Here is an 18,952-nt window from a genome sequence, read left to right on the forward strand (position 1 = left end):
TAAAAATGTTATGAAAATTAAGTAGGTTGTAAGGTCCAAAAAGGAATAGCCTACTTCTAGGACTAGCTACTAGTAAAAGAAAAAAAGGAAGAAAAATCTTCTGATCTACAACTCTTCAGTACTGTAAAAAGGCAAACTAAAAGACGTTTTAACTAACAATCGAAATTGGTACCCCAATTAGAAAAGCAGTTATGCATCCGAAATGAATGGGAACTTCCTCAGGTCAACGATACTCAGAAAATGGGAGGAAACCGCAACAAGTCGGATAATCTAGGTGGTGACTCCTGCCCTGTGTGACAGGAAATTAAACAAGCCTAAATGACAATTCAGAATGGAAATTGGAGTACAGATTCATGGTGTGCTAATCATAATGTGTCACAGATGGGATAGCAAGACAATAAGACTGAAGGAAAACCGTACTTGGCATCTCGGATTTTAATTTTAACATTGCGTACATGAGTCAAAAGCAGTACCTGAAACTCGCAACTATTTAATTCACAGTCCAGCCTTATAAGTTCCTGGCCCATTTTGAACTTGCAACGAATTGTATTCAGAATTTCTATATGTTTCAGGCAATCAGTCACTCCACAAGAAAGGGAAGGTCTGTTACATCTTATGCTTTATAATTATTACATAACCTTAAATTTTTCCATTTTCATATTTCTTTTAGTTTGTATATATTACATGTTTTTATTCCATTATTCTAACACTAATATTTTTGCTCCTGTCATTTGGTAAATTTTGACCATAGCTATACTGCATCGATAAGAAAAAAGTTCCTGATTTCAACAATCGTCTATATTTCCACTGAACTCTAGATTTGTTTCTAATCACAAAAATTCTAGAAAATTTTCTAACACAATACATTTTTTCTTCTACAAGTAAGTAAGTATTGTGAATATTTATTTTTTTTTCTCCTGTTAAACAAAGCACACTTCAGTTTCCCTTGTCCAGGCTCACTGAGGCAGAATGAAGGACACTGCATTGCGAGGGGAATTTGCCGCAAATGGAGAGCTCCTGGGAGAAGCAACCTGCTTTGAGTATCAGGCCCCTATAAGAGCAAGGAAGGTGCATTCAGTTAAGCTTGGCAGATGTAGTGCGCAGAATTCTTCTGCAAGGCCTACTTTCACAGAAACGTTATAACGTGTGTTGACAGAGACAGGGCCAGGACACATGGCTGGAGATTTTGTCTTCACTCGAAAAGATCCTGACTCAAGGTCTTTGCTTCCTGACTGAATGACAGTCAGAAGAAGGCTTGTGTAAGTGCTTGTGATGTCACTGGTGCTGAGAAGCTGATAGGCCAGGAGCAGACACATGGCTTGTGTAGGTGCAGGTGATGTCACTGGTGCACTAACCAAGTGCACTAATTCAGACCTGGACTGTCAAGTGGAAGCTCATTAATCACTGCTGTGAGACCCAAGTTTATTCAATTTTGATTAAAAGCAGTGGCAAGGAAAAAGCACTCGGCACCTTACAAAAGGCATTTAGTAATGCAGAGAAATTGCCTTCAACTTTTAGACTACTTCTTTCTAGGCAGTTGGACAGGATGACAGATGTAACCACATACAAAGGTTTTTTTTCTTTCAAAAGAGAAATGTCCTTATCTTGAAAAAATGTAAAAATTATGATTTGAAAATAATTTTAAACTAATGAGTGAGATTTATCCTGCAGATCCCTTGTACTTTGCTAGTGGCATTTTTTACCGGTCAGTTGGTAAAACAGCTTGAAGTACCGAATAGACCAGGAATATCCAGCCTTTCTGGTTGCTCAGACCAAGTAGCTCCCCTGACTAGTAGGTGTGGACTGCAGACTTCATCCCTTCCCCCAGTGCCTGACAAACACTGGTGGCCATGGTTAGGACCACGAACCACGAGTGTTTATGTTCTCAGAATAGGTCTGGACCTCCAAGGTGTATCAGACGTCTGTGCACCCACTGGGAGTGGGCCCATTGCTACATACTACACACAGCTAGATAGAGAAAGAGCTACCACTTCTAGGAGATCACACGCAGCTCATGCCAAACAACCTTTTCGTCACAAGCAGAAGCAGCCATCAGATTGAGGAAAGGCTGCGGCAAAGACTTGGCTGTTGCTCCCAAAGCAACTCATCCAGCCCCAGCGCTTCCCTGCGCTACAGGCTTTTTATAATGACTCCATGTATTTGCAGTTTTTAACTGGTATTGCAACCACAAAATGTTGATCATGGAGGTAGAGTATTCTGACAACGCAGTGTTTGAGGAAAGAACAAATAACATGGTTAAATATAAATGACTACTTTAATTCCTAATACTTCTCTGACCTTTTTCAAGGGGTACATCCATATCTCACTTTGGGAAGAAACTCAGCCAAGTATCATGTAAAATATGAATACATTCAGGGATAAATAAAAACTGTTATTGATTGTGAACTTCAGAAAGGTTTAGGTAAATTAATTTTGGACAAGTCTGCTCTCCTTTGCTGTACGTGTCTCAACGAATGAGAGCCAAGAACTTGAGTTAATTTTCACCCGTCCCAGCAAAGGCCAGAATGGGGACTATGCCTGTAGGGAGCTTTACGAGATATAGGGAAAGAAAAGAGCAGTGCACATTTTAATAACGTAAGTATCATTCTCTGATTCAAAATACAATTAAAAATCTCTGCTGCTATCCATCAACTACTACATCCCCTTTTCGGGACAAACACCCAACAGCAACAGGCTGCATGCGAAAGGACTGCCAGGATCCGAGTACCAGAGGAAACGGGAACTTACGGAGAGGAGTATTTGGATAGCGCTGTGAATGACCTCTAGGTACTGGAAATCAATTATGCAGCCTGTGACGGAGACGTAGGAGTAATCCTCTAGGATGCTGGGAGCAGAAGGACGCACCACCCTTCGTATGCAGCCGGGCCCGTGTTCCCTCCACCAAGAGCGGTGCATTGAGATGTTAAAGGTCATGAGATCGGTTTCCTAGGAGACAGGGAGGGAAAAAGCGTGAAAACTTCTAACTTCGTGTTATTTAAGGTAAAGCAAGGGAAACAAAAGATGTTTTCAATTATAATAAGGAAAATGAGATAAATAACTTGCCCTCCCCCTCACCCCAGTAATTTTAACATGAAAGTAGGACGTTAAAGGGAGAGACGAAATTGGAAACATTTATTGTTTATTTTGTAATTGTGCATAGGAGCTTCTGTCTGGCAGAAGAACCGCTGTACCAGGTACTGTACAAAACACAGCGCATATCCTGTGTCTGCATGGATTTACAGCCTGAAAAGCAATTTCGTTGATTACAATGTCACTTAAACATTAATTTTTTTAACCGGCAACAGAGACAGTTTTACCCCATGGTACTAGAGACAATATAAAACAAGCTTCCACCATATTTATTAAAAATATTAACTATAAATTATAGGTATTAATTTAAAAAGTAGGACCACAGCAAGGCAGCCTGTTCCAACTGCCAAAGATGCAGATGAAAAGTTGCCTCCAGCAAAGCAGCCTGCTGTCTTTTCTCCCCTCGGCCCCCTATCCAGACTACCGTTGTCTCGGTTTAGTGAAGAAACCTGCTTCTGTGAGCTGACCTGGGTTTTAAATACATGCAGTAACTTCTCTTCACTCGAATCATCTTGAGCCTCAACCACAGCTTGTCTGATGAGGCCTTAAAATCTACCCGAATGGGTACTGGCTGCGTTGTAACCCACACAGTGTGTATAATGCCTGTGCATTTTAGTAAACATCACCCCACTTCCACTTGGAGCAGTGAAAGTGGCAAACACACTAACATACTAAAGATTTTTCTAACAGCGTATCTATGAAGTACAAACAGGAAAATTCATCTGAATTAACAACAGATTTAGGTCTTTAAGCAATGCTCAAGTAAAATACACTGAAGTTGCGTGGACGCCATTTAAATACCAAAACCCAAATTCCTCACCGGAGATAAATGAGAGTTGAGTTATATTCATACTTTAAATAATTAATTTAGATTTAGGTTTCCATGTTTCCCCATCTGAACTCCAAGGTAGTTGTTAAAAATGTGTGCAAAATTGTCAGCCTTGTGCCCACAAGATACCCCCATTCCACACATGCCCGTTTGTGAGCGCTGCAGTGACACTGATTTGCTCTTTGCATCCCACTACAAAAATCTGTCTTGTCAGTCCGTCTGCGGCCATTTACATTCACCCTGACCAAAGGGACATTCGATGCAGATTCCAGCTGCAGGAGTCCTTTTGTTGTTTTCCTCTCTTAACTGCCTTTATTCTGGCCATGCTCAAAAATTAACAGGTGAATTACATCCTACCAACCTCTGTTCTTGCTAGTTAGCAGTAAGAAATCTGCCTCTGTGATTTGCTGCTTTGATCTCCGTAACTTCTTTACCCGCAAAATGCAGATTTGCTGGAGCATTATTTACAGCTGATGAGGCATTTGTCTTTTGACTTTGCATGTCATTCCTTGATGTTGGTTTAGGAAATTTTCAGCTGCAATATGAAAATGACTTGGGAAATCAGGAGTTGACAGACAGTTCAGTTTAATGAATATTTACTTATAAATATATAGCCATAGCAAACAGCCAAAGCTTTCTGTGTACAACAATGCCAGAGATTGCACAGTGGTATCAAGTGCTTTTAACAATTGTCAACTGTAAGAAATGCCATTTGTCAAGCAGCACACACATAGTCACTCTCATTTATTTCAGTAACTCTTCGTTGAGTAGGAATACAGATTTGCCATGTGGGTTCGCGTGTATCAAATGTTGCGAGGGAACACTTTGCTATCACAACTGTAGGAATAAATTGCGAGGTCTGTGGCGTTGGTGTCACAGCTTTCTTTGCTCTCAAGGGTTTTTTTCCCCCTTTAATATTTGATTATTATGCCCTGTTTCAGTGTTTGTGCTTGGCTAGTGCACAGCCAATGGTAAAGAAAAATGGTAAACATGCAGAGGGAAACACCTTGGTAAATGTTGCCGGCACGTTTAAAATGTAAGAATCTGGCAGGTGGTCAGTACAAACACTTCTTGTAAATAAAATCTTTAATTTCTGGAATACTGTTATGTTTCATTCACGAGGAGCTTTCTAAAAATGCTTAATTTGATGGTCATGTTTAGAGAAGACCCTCTTACCTTGTTTACTAAGAAACTGATGAACATGAGACGTTTCATAGTTCAAGGCTGCTGGTGATGCAGTGAGAGAAGGAAGGAGCAGTATTATACTTCTTTGATTAAAACTAAAAGAGATGTCATCACAGCCCTTGATGCTCTTCTTTTTAATTATTATTCAGAAATTATGGATAAAGGCTGGGAGAAGAGCTTTTCATAATTACTTTTCACTGTGTGCATTATGTCCTGAGTCCTCAAAGCAGGTAAAAGTGGATAATGATGGCCCAGCAAAGATCAGTTTTAGAAATGCAAACAAAACCACCTCGTGCATTAGCTTGACCTCTAAAATATCACTTCACAAAATGGCAGCCATAAACTGTTTGAGCTGATAAATGCTAAGCTGCCAATCAATAAAAGAAAGCTCGACAAAAATCAATTTAAAAAAAAAATATTCTTTCTTTTTTACTGGCTAAAGCACACTCCTCTCCAATGTCTTGGAGATTCTTAATCCGCAAAATGAGTTGAATGTGCCAGGCGTTAAAAAATTAACCTGTATCTTTATCATCATTTACAGCAGTATAGAAAATTCAAAGACTCTTCACCTGGGTGTAGAGGTTTTTAAAATCAATGAACTGCTGAGAGTCTTTCAGCATTTGTGAATTCTTGGAAACCCTGTGCATGATGGAAAAGTGGCTGCCCAAGTGGCTTATTCGTAGTTGTATGTTAAATAAAAGTTAAGAATTCTCTCAGAAAGTAGAAGCAGATGCTTGAATTTTTCCAATAGATCATGTACTATTTTCCAATGTCACAAGCAATCATTAAGCAAATGCCTATAAAATGCTTAATCTCCAGCAGCTGATGTCATGCAAACCGCTTATTTCTTATAGAAGAATGCTGCTTCTTCATGGCAAGAGACTCAACTTCAGGCTCTGTACAAGAGACACCAAGTAGTCTCTTGATAAATCCAGTTGGGACTCATTTAACGATTCAAATTTCAGTCATGGATGGAAAATTGCTGTCTTCTGAGCTTCAGACTCATTACATATATCTTGACTTTAATTTCATACATCCAGGTAAACTATACTTCAGCTGGCAACCTCTCAGACAGAAGCCATAAATGAAAAGTGGGCAGAACATGGATAATAGGACTTCCAGGAAAATCATGCGTGATTTATGGAAGTGACACAGGGAAGGGAAATCCTACGCCCCACTCCTCCCTTTTGCAGTCAGCACTGAAGCAATACTCCAGTCTGTGGTAAGAAGTTTGCTCCTGAGCATAGGACCAGCCCAACAATCACACTTATGCAGATGTAGAGTCCCACTAAACGGTCTATGGCTTTTTAAGCTTTTAAACGATGTATAGGGTTTGTGTTGGCTGTCAGCCCAAGGATTAATTCTGATCATTATTGTAAATCATCGCTATGGCAGGTACTTTCTTTTAGGTGAGATGTAATCCCTTCAAGTCCCAATAATAGTTTTCTAAGTGCTTGGAAATAATGTTTAATTTCCTTATATCTGCTTCTACATTTGGTTTCAAGTGGGCATTTTCTATTGGGCAGGGCTTTGAGCAACCTGATCTAGTGAAAGATGCCCTCATCCGTGACAGGGAGGTTTGTCTAGATGATCTTTGAATGTCCCTTCTGACCCAAACTGTTCTGTGATTTTATGATTCTATTTTGAGGTGGTGAATCTAGATAAATTTTAACAGATAATAGCATAACACAGTTTATTTTAAAACTAAAGAGCAATAATAAGGATGATGCTCCTTTCATTTATCTGTGTATACTTTATGTACAGTGCCTATAACAACAACACAAAAAAATAATGACAAATTAAGACTAACCAAAATCACTGGATGTAAAGACAAAAAGACACTAAAACTCCAGGAAAAAAACCAACACACCAAGATTGCCTTGTATAACAAACAAATATTATGCTGTGACATGATGATTGCACATTGCAGAAATCTTACTTTTTTTTCACTGTTTCGCAGCTTTAGGACATGCTATTTTATATTTATTTCATTCCTTGTTAGTATTTGAAAAATACACTCTTGGGAAAACTGTAAAAAAGACATTAGTGTGTTGAGTGGGACAGAAAAGTAATTTTTCCTCCATGAGAAAGCAGTCAACACTTGAAATTTCGCAGAAAGGTGCAAGGGCACAAAGGCAAAGCATAATGTTAGAGATCTTGACTTCATTGTTGCTTGTGTGGTACCCAGCCCTTCCTAACATTTTTTATTTTATTGATACTTACTATAATGCTTATCATAAACAAACATTAATTAGGTTGAGGCAATAGATATTCCCATCCCATTTCCTAAGAATAACAAGGATGCTCTAGTTCTGACTTGCTACCCAGTTCCTGTTTTTACCAGTAAGGAGAAAAGATTTTCAATCAAATACCTAGTGAATAGGTAAAAAAAGATAATACACATAATGCGAGGAAAACAACAGTGCACTTCCTTGTCTTTCCCTACACCCAATTAAGCTTGTAGTTAACATGCAGTTTTGTTGGCATGGACAAGGGACACGCAAATTCCTTAGTATCTAATTTCAAGGAGACATTAATCGTCATTAGATACAAACGATGTGTTCCAGTGTTAATGAAACCTACTCTAATTGTAGAAGTACTTTGAAGCATGAGCATCAGCTATTAGCCCAAGACTCCCATTGGCAGCATAACCTTATTTTTCCACCCTTTCATTTCCTGAAACCACAGGTTCTGATCCCAGCTTGCTCTGCATGTGACCAGTTATGCTCCATCTCCTCTCGCTACTGCTGAACAAATTGGTTTTGAAGGCCTGGGCAGATAATACTGAAGAAGTCTATTGGCAAATAGGGAAACCTGTGTCCCTTGCTCCCACACGGTCTTGATTGGGATGATAATTTTTGAATGTTGACTACTGGCTCAAGGTTTTTTTTCTGTTTGTTTTTAATTTAAACTCTTGCTTCAGCATTACACAGGTGGCTTTTACCTGCCCCGTGAGCTAGAGGTCAAAGGTAGCCCACTCAATAACGGTGACATTCCTGCTAATAGGATGGCACAATGAACCATGCTGCTTCCAGGCAAGCTCTCTAGGTTGAGGTCGCTGTTGAAAATGTAATACAGTCAATATCTCATCCTCATCCTGAGCACTCTGGTGAAGAGATTACATGAAGAGCATTCTTAAATTGAAGTTTATGGGTTGATTCTATTGAGACTATTCAGCTGTCTGAACTGGCTGATAGACTAGACCTAGCAAATTCATCTCCTTGTGGTAAAAAACTCAATGCACACTAGACCAGAAGAACCATGTGATACACCTAAATTAATTACCACTAAAAAAGAAAATTCACAGTACCAAGATCTTCAGACATAGGCCATGAAGTAACCCCAACGTCATGAATGGGCTGAGAGTGGCTAAGAAAGGCAAAGAGGCAACATCACTTTTGCGTGCTGTGGTTAGAGGTTCATGGTTCCCACTCACTGAGATTAGAGGTTCACAGATTGAGCAAACCCTGTAACCGTGACATCGGACCATGACTACAGGAAAGCATTTCCATATCAAGCATAACAAATGTTAGAAGGTTACAACACTGATTTAAGCTATTTTTTTTTCCCAATCAATCCACACTACAACACTTGTTAACCATTTGGCTACAGGCCACCCCCCAAAAAAAGGTGTATGAGTTAGGCCGTACTGTCTTCTCCTTCTTTTACTACTTTTGCTCCTTGGACTATAGAGAGTGTTGACAGATTTTATTTATTTTTTAGAAGTGAACAAAAGACCTTTTGGAAATCTATTTGACAAACAGGCAGATGATCTACCTAAATGATAAAAATAGTTTCTTTGTATTGTTTAATTTGCCACATGCTCAGGGATCTGTTTCCTGCCTTGCAAAACAGGCAATTTTAAAATTAGATTTACTGACCTTATGAGCGAAGTGGAATGTCTTTAGAAAGCCAGAAGGCATGAAGAAAACAAGAGAAGCATACTGCTGTCTTCACGCAGCGTTAGTATTAGTCATAAGAAAAAGTCATAAGAACCAGCAAGGGCCTGTTTTCTGAAACTTGTTGCCCCTAATGATGAGCTCTGATCTTTGGCAATATCCATGCTCAAGTCCCACCTCCATGGCTTATGCCTTTTCTTTGGTCTTCCTCCCTTTTGTGGCAGTCTCTCTGTATGAGAAACAGTCCAGAGAGGTAATACAGTATGGCAGAAACAAGCTCCAAGCCCAAAGGAAAAAACAGCCTGAGACAGGGAGATTGGATCAATATGAGCCTTACTCATCACTTGTCATAGGAAGCTCGACATAAGCACAGAAGTTCAACATGAGCACAAAGAAGTCCCAGAAAAGCTGTTGTGCTCTGATGGAGTCCCTGACATGTGATTAAGCTGAGCACTTAGTCTGAAAATTGCTCTCACCTGTTCCCTCTGATGTCCCAGAGGTATGAGACAACACAGGTTTGGAGTGATGGCAAACTGCGAGCACTGCTTCAAGTTTGGAAGACTGGGAACAGGATAAGGGTTTGTGTGAAATCGAGGGCTTGTGCAGGTTAGTGTCCCCCTCACTCAAGCCGTATCTGATTTTGATTGAGTCAGAGAATCAAGACAAGACTGAAATGTAACTGTAGTAGTGAAGAGCTAGAAACATAATTGGCAAGCCATATATAACCATCAGCACAAATGCTGTAGGAAAACTTCTCAGGGCAGAGAGCCAGGAAACGTAAAAGAAGGCTTGAAAAAGTCTTGGTATACAAAAAAAAAAGGGAAAAGTTCCAATTATGCGCCATAAAGAAATTCTGTCCAAAAGGTTAATAAAACTATGAACACTTGAAAAAGGAGTTTATAGCGTAAAGCAATTTTGAGTCACAGAAAGAACATTTTAACCTATCATTTTTATTTCATTTTTTTCCTGTTGTTTTTAAATGAAATTGCTGAGATCCCTATGGAGTTATGCATACATTTGATATATCACAAAATTAAAATTTGTCACTAGCATACCTTCCCTCAAAGATAAAGTGCCCCAAAAAGCTAAAAAAAGCTCTTCCCATGCTGTTTTGCAATATTTTATTTATTAATACCCAACGCAGAAGGGACCAGACTCATGTGCCTAAGTACGTCACCACTGTATACAGCCTCTAAGCATTCGACAAATACATTGTTTAAGAAAGTATAAACCCATTGAGAAGACTCTTGCAATGTTGACGGGGACTGGATTTTTACACAGAAAATGGCCAGGTCTGGCCTGGCTTGATCACGCTAAAACTGTTTGTTCTTCTGTAGTTCTCTGTCTTTTGTACCATGGACACCCCAAAGTGACAAACCCTGCAAAACAGGCCCTTTCCTGGGGTTTTAGTTCTAACTTTACTAGGAAATGTATGCAAATAGGAGACACGGTTTGTGCCAAAAGCCCACATAATCCAGTACGAGGAACAGATGCAATGTAGCCTCTGGACAAAATGGGATTCAACTTCGTTATTATCCAAATAACTGTATTTTGTGCACAGTGTTTGTGAACAAAGACAAAGCATGGGGTTAAAAGCATGATTAAGAATACAATGTTGCAATTAATTTAAACAATTTATTAAATAATTAATTTAAATAATCATACACTTAATTTTAATAATTTCCTTCATTTCTGGGGGGTTCCGTGCTCTGTTTCTCTGTCCCAACTATAAGAATACCATAAAATCTTTTGCTATATAAGGAGATAAATGCTACGCTGGAGATAAATGCAGGATAGTGGGTCCTAAATTTAAGGGTCTGTACCAGACTCCAATGAGATTAAAAAGCACCATAAAATGACTTTTGAAGAATCACTTGAATGTTAAAATTTCTGACAAGAAAAATAACTCCCTCTTTTGAGACTAACCAGAATGTTCCTACCTGCATCCAGGAACACTTTTAAAGATTAATAGGCCAGTTTAAGCAACTGCTGTTGTGTTCTCTGCTTTGCTTGCTCGAAGCGATGCAATTGCTCATGATATCTCCAACTCTTGTTGTTTTATGGCAAGTCTGGTTATGTTCAGCATTTTTGTTAAAACCTCCATTCCCAGGGATGTGAGATTTCAATAAGAAGTTTGGCTTGTTAAAAGAAAGAGAGCTGAAGAGTAAAAGCTTCAAAAATCTTGAGCCCTACTGCTAGGCACTTCCAGTCTGTGCTGTGATTTGCATTATTTGCTGCTATTCTTAAGGCTGGGTTCCTGGAATGTACACGGGAAGCATCTGAATCACCAGTTCAGATCACAGTTATCCAGGGCATCATGTGCCATAGTCCACCATCTCAGACGATTATGGATCCGTCAGGTTATAGGAAAGGACCAACTGTTTTTTAACTGTTTGATCAAAGAGAATGACCCAAGTGAACCCCAAAAGCTTAAAAGACAGAGGTCATACAGAATACCCTGTTTTATTGATATTTAAATCAAACTGCATGATTTCATGGAACTTCTGTCAGGACATCCTGATTTTTATTTTAGAGTGTGTGCAAAGGGCAACGAGAAAGGTGTGCCAATTCATCTTCTGAGTGAACTCCTATACTGCTCATTGAATAAAACTGTCTACCACTAACAGAATGCCAAGAATTGTGTATCTGCGCTGCTGAGGCCCTTCTGAAAATCCAGAATACAAAATGAGACGATGCAAAAAGCAGCAGAAGTGCATTCAACTGCTAGGGGTCTATTTTCTTACTATTTTCATTTCAATGAAGCAGAAGATGCTGCTAGAAACATATACTTCCTCATGACACTTCTGTTTCTGTATTTCTTGTCTGTGATATCGGGTCGTCATTTTTTTGCCAGTCCCCCAAGTTTTGTGGTGCTGTTTGCCAATGACCTTGGCTTTAGCAGAGCAATCCTTTAATCACGGGCCTTGCTCGCATTCCAAAGACAGTGTCCAAAATGAATTTGATACACATTTTTAAAAAAGCGAAGACAGTCCCTAAAGAAACTTTTAAGTTCAGATGATGAAATTTGAAATCTTCCCTTTGCTAGCAGAGGAAGTGAAACACCGACAACTATGGAAAAGAGAATCTGCTGTAGCAGAGCTCAGTTAATATGATTTATTTAATTATTGATTTAAGATTGACCATAGGCATTAGTCCACATTTTAGGTTCCTTAAAATATTTTCTGTATTTATGTAAACGTATAAATATATTCATACTTTGTATTTTATTTATGTACGCATAATATGCATATATTTATATATTTACATAAATACATAAAATAAGTATAGGTATATTTATATTTACCTGCACAGATTAGTCACTGAACAGTGCTTTGCTGAGAACAACTGCTAACCATGGTCAAAGGCAGCATTAACAATCTCCTTCAGCAATGCACTGTACCATGGACTTAATCATATTAATTTAATTTACAGCCTAGTCCACCTCCAAACCTCAATAACTCTCACAGACATTCACACAAAAGAGAGTTTTCATTTGTCCTCTTCAGTCATTTTCAGATTTTCAGGAGACTATTTCAGGAATAAGGACCCCTTTTTCTCTGACATACTCTTTCTATGGCAGGTCATAATTATAGAATCAAATCACACCGTAAACACAGAATCACAGAATGGTTTGGGTTGGAAGGGACCTTAAGGATCCTCTAGTTCCAACCCCCCTGCCACGGGCAGTGACACCTCCCACTAGACCAGGCTGCTCAAAGCCCCATCCAGCCTGGCCTTGAGCACTGCCAGGGATGGGGCATAACCAAGCTTCTCAAGTTCTTTTGATGAGATTAATCAGAAGGATCTGATGGTGTTCAATAACTTTTGGATAATTTCATATTTGTCACGAGTTTTTTCATTCTGAAAAAATTTCTCACGAAAGTTCCTCTAATAAACATGCTTGAATATGTTCCCCAGAAATGTATTTTTAATCCAAGAGGGAACTTTAAAAGGCTCTGGCAGGTACTTCAAGTCTAGGTGGATTACTTTATGGTCTTGTTAACAGATGTTATATAAATCTGGTCATTTTAAGAGATTAATAAAGCCACAGAGATGCCTAATGATCCGTTCACTCTTTAACATCACAGACTTGTCTGTAATTCGTCATCATGTGATTTTAATATATCCTGCTCTAATAAATAAGAACCAAATGCCACTGCAAAGATACGAGAGCATATTGATATTTGAAATGATAGTTTCATTTCACTGTTCAAATTTAAAATAATAAGAACAGACAAAGGGAAGAACAATAATCAGTTATTAGGTACGCTGACAGAGATGTGGATTACAGTAGGAATGAATTGTAAAAGGACAAGTAATATTAACATCAGTTTACATACTTAACACTGAATGTACAAAATCAAGACTACTATGTAAAGAGCTTCCTTAAATATAATAGAAAAAGAATTTTCAGTTTGCCTGAGGAAAAAATAATAATCAAAACATTCCCAATATGAGGCTTTTTTTCTGCAAGCTGCTGAGCATCTACAAAAGACTTTGGAGATCACTTACAATAAATAATAGTAATTACTAAATGTAAGTAGCATTTTCATTTCGTGTTTCTGTTTTTAAAACTGGTTTTAAAAGCAGTAATATGAGGATGTCAGTGTGACTCCAAAAGGCAGCTGAAAGTCTGAGAAGTCTACGAAGCTACAGAGTTGATTCAACAAGCACGCACGCATGTTACTTGATGTCAACGAGCATCCCATTGACATTAGGGATGTACATATATTTGCTGGATTGGGGCCAGCAAGAAAGGCAATAAGAAAGATATGCGAGGAAAAGGATGAGAAAGGTAAGAACATGTTGAGAATATTCTTACTAGCCTAATTGTAATTATCTCCTACCTTGGAGAGAATGCAGAATTTCTTTTCCGTACAGTATGTCCTATATGGAGTTGTGTAGCACACAGATGCATAGAGGAAGGTTTCCTTAAAAAAACCCACATGGCATATTTTGCTGTAAAGCTCTAGTTAAGGCTGTGAAAACAGTTTGCAGGTAACTGTAGTGGTTGTTAATGTTACTCTCAGGTGCAACTGCTGCTGTTCTAAGTATATGTTTTTAAAGGCGAATTTCCCTTTCAGCCTCTGGGAGAGGAAGAGGACCATGAAGAGAGCAGATGTTGCTTACATTTAGCTTATTCCTTGCTTGTAGCTAGCTAATATCTCTGTGCTAAATAGCAAAGTTATAGACAAATTCAGTGCTAAGCATGCCTGGGGGGAGACGGACGATAGGATAAAGCAGGGAAATTTTGAGATCTGGAGATATTAAATAGGATGGGAGAAAGTTTCCTGCCTCTTATTGTCCCCCAGCCCTCGCAGACTTCCCCACTGCTGCAGTCTCAGTAATTGCCTCTTCTCAGAGTCAGAGACTGAACAATAATTTTGCTTCTTAAAGCACCGCTGAGGGCTGCCTGGATGAGAGGGGACGGGTCAGCTTTAATTGCTCACTGGCTGGGCACGGGCTGCTTGTCTGTGGGCATCACAGCAGTGCCAGCTCAGGTGACAGCCCATGTGGGGAAGAACAGAATCCAGCCCTGTCTGGCAAAACCGCCTCAGTGGCTTTGGATCTCATCAGTATTTAGATGCTGTCTACCAGGGCTAGGGATCAGAAAACACGCTGGGAAAAATTCTCACCAAATGCTACCCCCCTCTTAGTACTTCTAGATAACCCTCGTGTCTTCACATCCATAGCACTGCAAGTCTTAACATCTCCATGTTCCTGGATTTGCTTTTAAGCCTAAATTGCATAGTAACGATATGGCCATTGGTTGTACAGGTCCTTCGGGAACTTCAGACAGCTTTGGATTAGGTCCCTTTCAACCTAAACCTGGGACAGGGAAGCACACACCACTTCTGCCTATACCAGAAGGATCTGAGACAACAAGATAGCTACAGGTGGGTAGGTATAAAGGGTCGTCGACGTGCCCACCTAGAAAATTGGTATGCCTTCACTGCCCTCCACTGAACTTTGCTTTCCTGTTCAGAATCAGAATAGATTTTGCCAACTTGGTATTTTCTTTTTGAAAACATACACTTACTCATGCAACCACAAGGAGGGCGTTAAGTCATTCATATACCATAATCAGATATGTCTTTGCACAGCACACAGAACATTGTGGGAGAGAGCACTTAGTTTTGCAAGTTAGGAAACAAGGTAAACAGATGTCTGAACTTTACAATCATTTTAAGAAATGAAATTGTTATTTCTGAACTTTTCTTTTGCCAACAGGAAAAACGAATATTACACAGTAAAGACTTATGACCCGAACATGGAAAATTTAAATATCCTAATGGAAAAAAAAACAACAACCCAAACAAAAACCCCTCAGTGTTCACATTCTGTTTAATTTTAAATGGATTGGGAAGGAAGCAATTTTTCAGCTGAAAAAACACTTCCACTGCAAGAGCACTAAAAACCAGTATTAAAAAGATCATATGTCTCAAGGTTTATCTCTGAACAAAGAATATGGCCTAGTTAGGAACTCATGAAAAAGAGGATTTCTAAGGAGAGATCCGATCTAATTTCACAGCTTTAAATATCATCTAGAATACGTTACTGTATAATTCTGCCACTGGTCTGTTTCTTACAGAAATACAGAAAAATTACAATTATTTCACATGATTTTATAAAGTCATTATCTCAAATGGGTACAAAATTTGAAACAAAAAATTAGATGTTTGAGATGTCACTTTTAAAACACGCCTTCACATGATTTTACTGAACCCTCTAACCTGAAGTTAGTGGTCTAGTTACAGTTTCTTTTAAAAAAACTTACTGATAAAGCTACCTGGTTTTCAAAAGATTCCAAAAACTTTACAACTAACTTGTTACACTTCATTAAATTCAGCTTCTACTTGGAAGGAAAAAAAAAAAAAAAGTAGTTTTAATTATTTTTACTGGTATAGTTCAGAAAGCACGAGTCTTGTAAAATCGTGCTAACTTTGCTGCACTGTATTTTAGAGAGACAAAATGTGTGGGCTGCAGTTCAGATCTGTAAGTCCACAGTTGCCATTCACTTTCCAGCAAATTCTCCCTGTTGGAGGTATTGTAGGCTGCTGGGTGCTGGAAGCCTTGAAATGTATTTGCGGAAAAAAAAAAAAATCCTAATCCTATCATCAACCATACTGCTCTGCTTTCTTTTCAGAGACAGCACAGTGGATTGGATGCTCTGTTGGTGTAGCTTGAAATTTGACACTGGAACAGGTTGCCCAGAGAAGCTGTGGATGCCCCATCCCTGGAAGTGTTCAAGGCCAGGCTGGATGGGGCTTTGAGCAGCCTGGTCTAGTGGGAGGTGTCCCTGCCCATGGCAGGGGGGTTGGAACTAGATGATCTTTAAGGCCCCTTCCAACCTAAAACATCCTGTGATTCTATGCTTCTATGACATAATTCCACTGATTGAGGGTCCAATAAACACAGTTTATGTAAGCGTATATGGCAGGGCTACCTCTCCTGTTTGATAGCAGAAGGAGCAACTGCTGAAGTCACTGTGAGTCAGTAATACCTTCTAAGGGCAGCATTAAATTCCTAAATCAAAAGTGGAACTGCATAGACATCCAGATTAAATACTTTAAAAATGTAGGTGACTAGTCTTAATTCGACTTTAAAAAATATGTCATGAGAGACTGACAAAAGTAGGAAACAAAATGTCCAAATGTCATGAACAGATTATCTTAACATGTTTACACATGTTAAGTAAATTTTAATAGTGGCTGGCAGGAAGGAAATAATTGAACAGCAAATCTCTGTCATGGAATGACACCCCCTTACATCCCAAAATGAGCTTTCTTGGAATGTACTTCCAGAATGGAGCACATTCAGCTGGTACTCTATAATCAGAGGAATGAAATATCAGTACAAATAAGGGCAATTCATAATGTTAGCATTATGATTCATGGGGTATAACTCTCTTTTTCTTCCCATATTAGTACATTGCTGCTTTAAAATTCACTTTCTTATGATTTGCGGAAACACCTTTGTTCTTCAAAAATTGTGTTTGTCTTATTTGTCAGGGAAAGAATGCTGTGATAGAATAATGACGTTATTGTGATTACATTAACAGGGTTATAAAAATGGGCTCGTCAGCAAAAGGATGTTTCAATAGCTATGATTAGCCTAACCGATTACTTCTGTGCGAGGTGCACTTTCTTAGAAGTGGGAAGACCACCCCCACTATATGATTTAGACTCAATTCAAGTACAATCCCCCCCACAACTTTTAGAATTTCAAGGTATGTATCTCAGAAAGGCCAAGAAAGAGTGAGAAAAGGAAAAAAAAAAAAGAAAATACAGCCTTCTACAAAACATCTAATTTCTAAGAAAGTAAACAATTTGTTTTCCCTGAAATAAAAATCATAAAAACCTGACATACTTTATATATGGATCATGTCTGTAGAAGAAATTCCTTGGAGTTCTCCTACTAAAAGAAAAAAGATAAAACAGCACTAAACAAAGGAGGTTGCTCCTGCTCATGTTATGTGCTGCACAGACGATCCTTTGGACAACCTTTAATCTCTAAAGATTGTGCTAACTCATGAATGAAAAGCAAAAAAAACAACCCAAATCCAGACAAAACAAAAAAACCCTATTAACACAGCATGAGTAAATCATACAGAAGCAAATCACACAGGTTGCCACAGCCAAAGCCTGGTCACAGAGTGGTACTATTTCAGCTAAACTGATATAATTAAATTGGCGAGACTTCCACCGCTTAGAAAAACAATTATAATGTTATAAAGGCATTTTAACAGTCTTTCTCATTGTGCTACAGTATGGGGAATAAACCATAATGGTATAAGGAAGCTTCATAATATAAAGCATAATAATGACCACGGTGGTGACTATACCCTTTCAATAATTTAATTAAAACTAAAACTTCATGCCTAACTCTTGTAGCATAATTGCTGTTTAGCCCAAGCCTTTACTTTCTGTAAACTGTAAAATGGCCTATCATGGAGTGAATTACCCTGCTAATGTCATATAAGGGCCCTAACAAAATTACAATTGGCCCAAACTGCTGGTGTGACTCAAAGTCCTCTAAAGAATTTTTTGCGTGTGGGGTCTTAGAGACACTTTTAAGGAAATGAGAAAGCCTGTTTAATCTGTACCTAACAGCTCCATCGATACGCACGGACGCAGTACTGCTTTGGGTGGTTATCTACTAAATCCTGATAGTGCTGTACCACGTTTCTGTAAATCCTAAACAAATGACCACAGCTCATGTACGGAGCAACTCGACATCCAACATACATTGTGCGGACTGTGGGACTGTCTGAGTGTCTCAGGTCAGCTGAGCATCTGTAGTACATTCCTAGTGAGAACTGTTGGACCTATCAGTCTTGGATGGCCAATACTCACACGTGTACAATAAATCAGGTATGCTTTTTAGTCTGGTCCTATCTGGTTTTAGTTTGGTTTCCTAATGAAAGCAAGCTCATAGCGTCTCAATACGTGCACGTGTCTGTCTCTCGGTCCCTTCAGGGCATTTTAACGCATTTGCAAATGAGGAAGGGTCTCAAGTATATTAACTTTCCTAAAGATTTCATTAAAATAAGAAAACAGAAAGATGAGAAGGACCCTAGGGAAAGCTTGCCTTTTTCTGATATCAGAGAAACCATAAGGGAAATCGATGTCAAAGCACAAATATAAAATGAAGCATCATTACTTCTGCTGCACACACAACTACTTATAGTGCATATTTATTTACTAGGGTTTCAACAACATTACGATTGAATATTGCCAGCAATTAATTACTACATTTTTGGGAGAATGGCTGTCAGAAACTGGGAACTGTTTTCCAAGTATTGAAATTATTACATATCCATTGAAGGGAAAAAAGAAATAAAAAATTAGGTTGCCCCACTGGAACTGAGAGGCACAGGCTGACCTTTTCCTTCCCACTACATTCAGGCAGGACGGCCAGGGGTGCTGGACTTACAAGAAGATCCTGT

The 18,952-nt window shown here is 38.9% G+C and overlaps 1 protein-coding gene across 1 annotated transcript in view; it reads right to left on the reverse strand.

Annotated features, from left to right (window-relative positions):
- The window catches only part of NKAIN3 (sodium/potassium transporting ATPase interacting 3), a 375,633-nt gene that overhangs the window by 91,650 nt on the left and 265,031 nt on the right, over window positions 1-18,952 (reverse strand). Inside the window, exon 4 of the mRNA XM_054189416.1 lies at window positions 2,749-2,946. Coding sequence (XP_054045391.1) covers window positions 2,749-2,946 — 198 coding nt within the window. The remainder of the gene's footprint in view (window positions 1-2,748; window positions 2,947-18,952) is intronic.

This window comes from Rissa tridactyla, chromosome 2 (assembly GCF_028500815.1).
Source record: "Rissa tridactyla isolate bRisTri1 chromosome 2, bRisTri1.patW.cur.20221130, whole genome shotgun sequence".
Classification (NCBI taxonomy): Eukaryota; Metazoa; Chordata; class Aves; order Charadriiformes; family Laridae; genus Rissa; species Rissa tridactyla.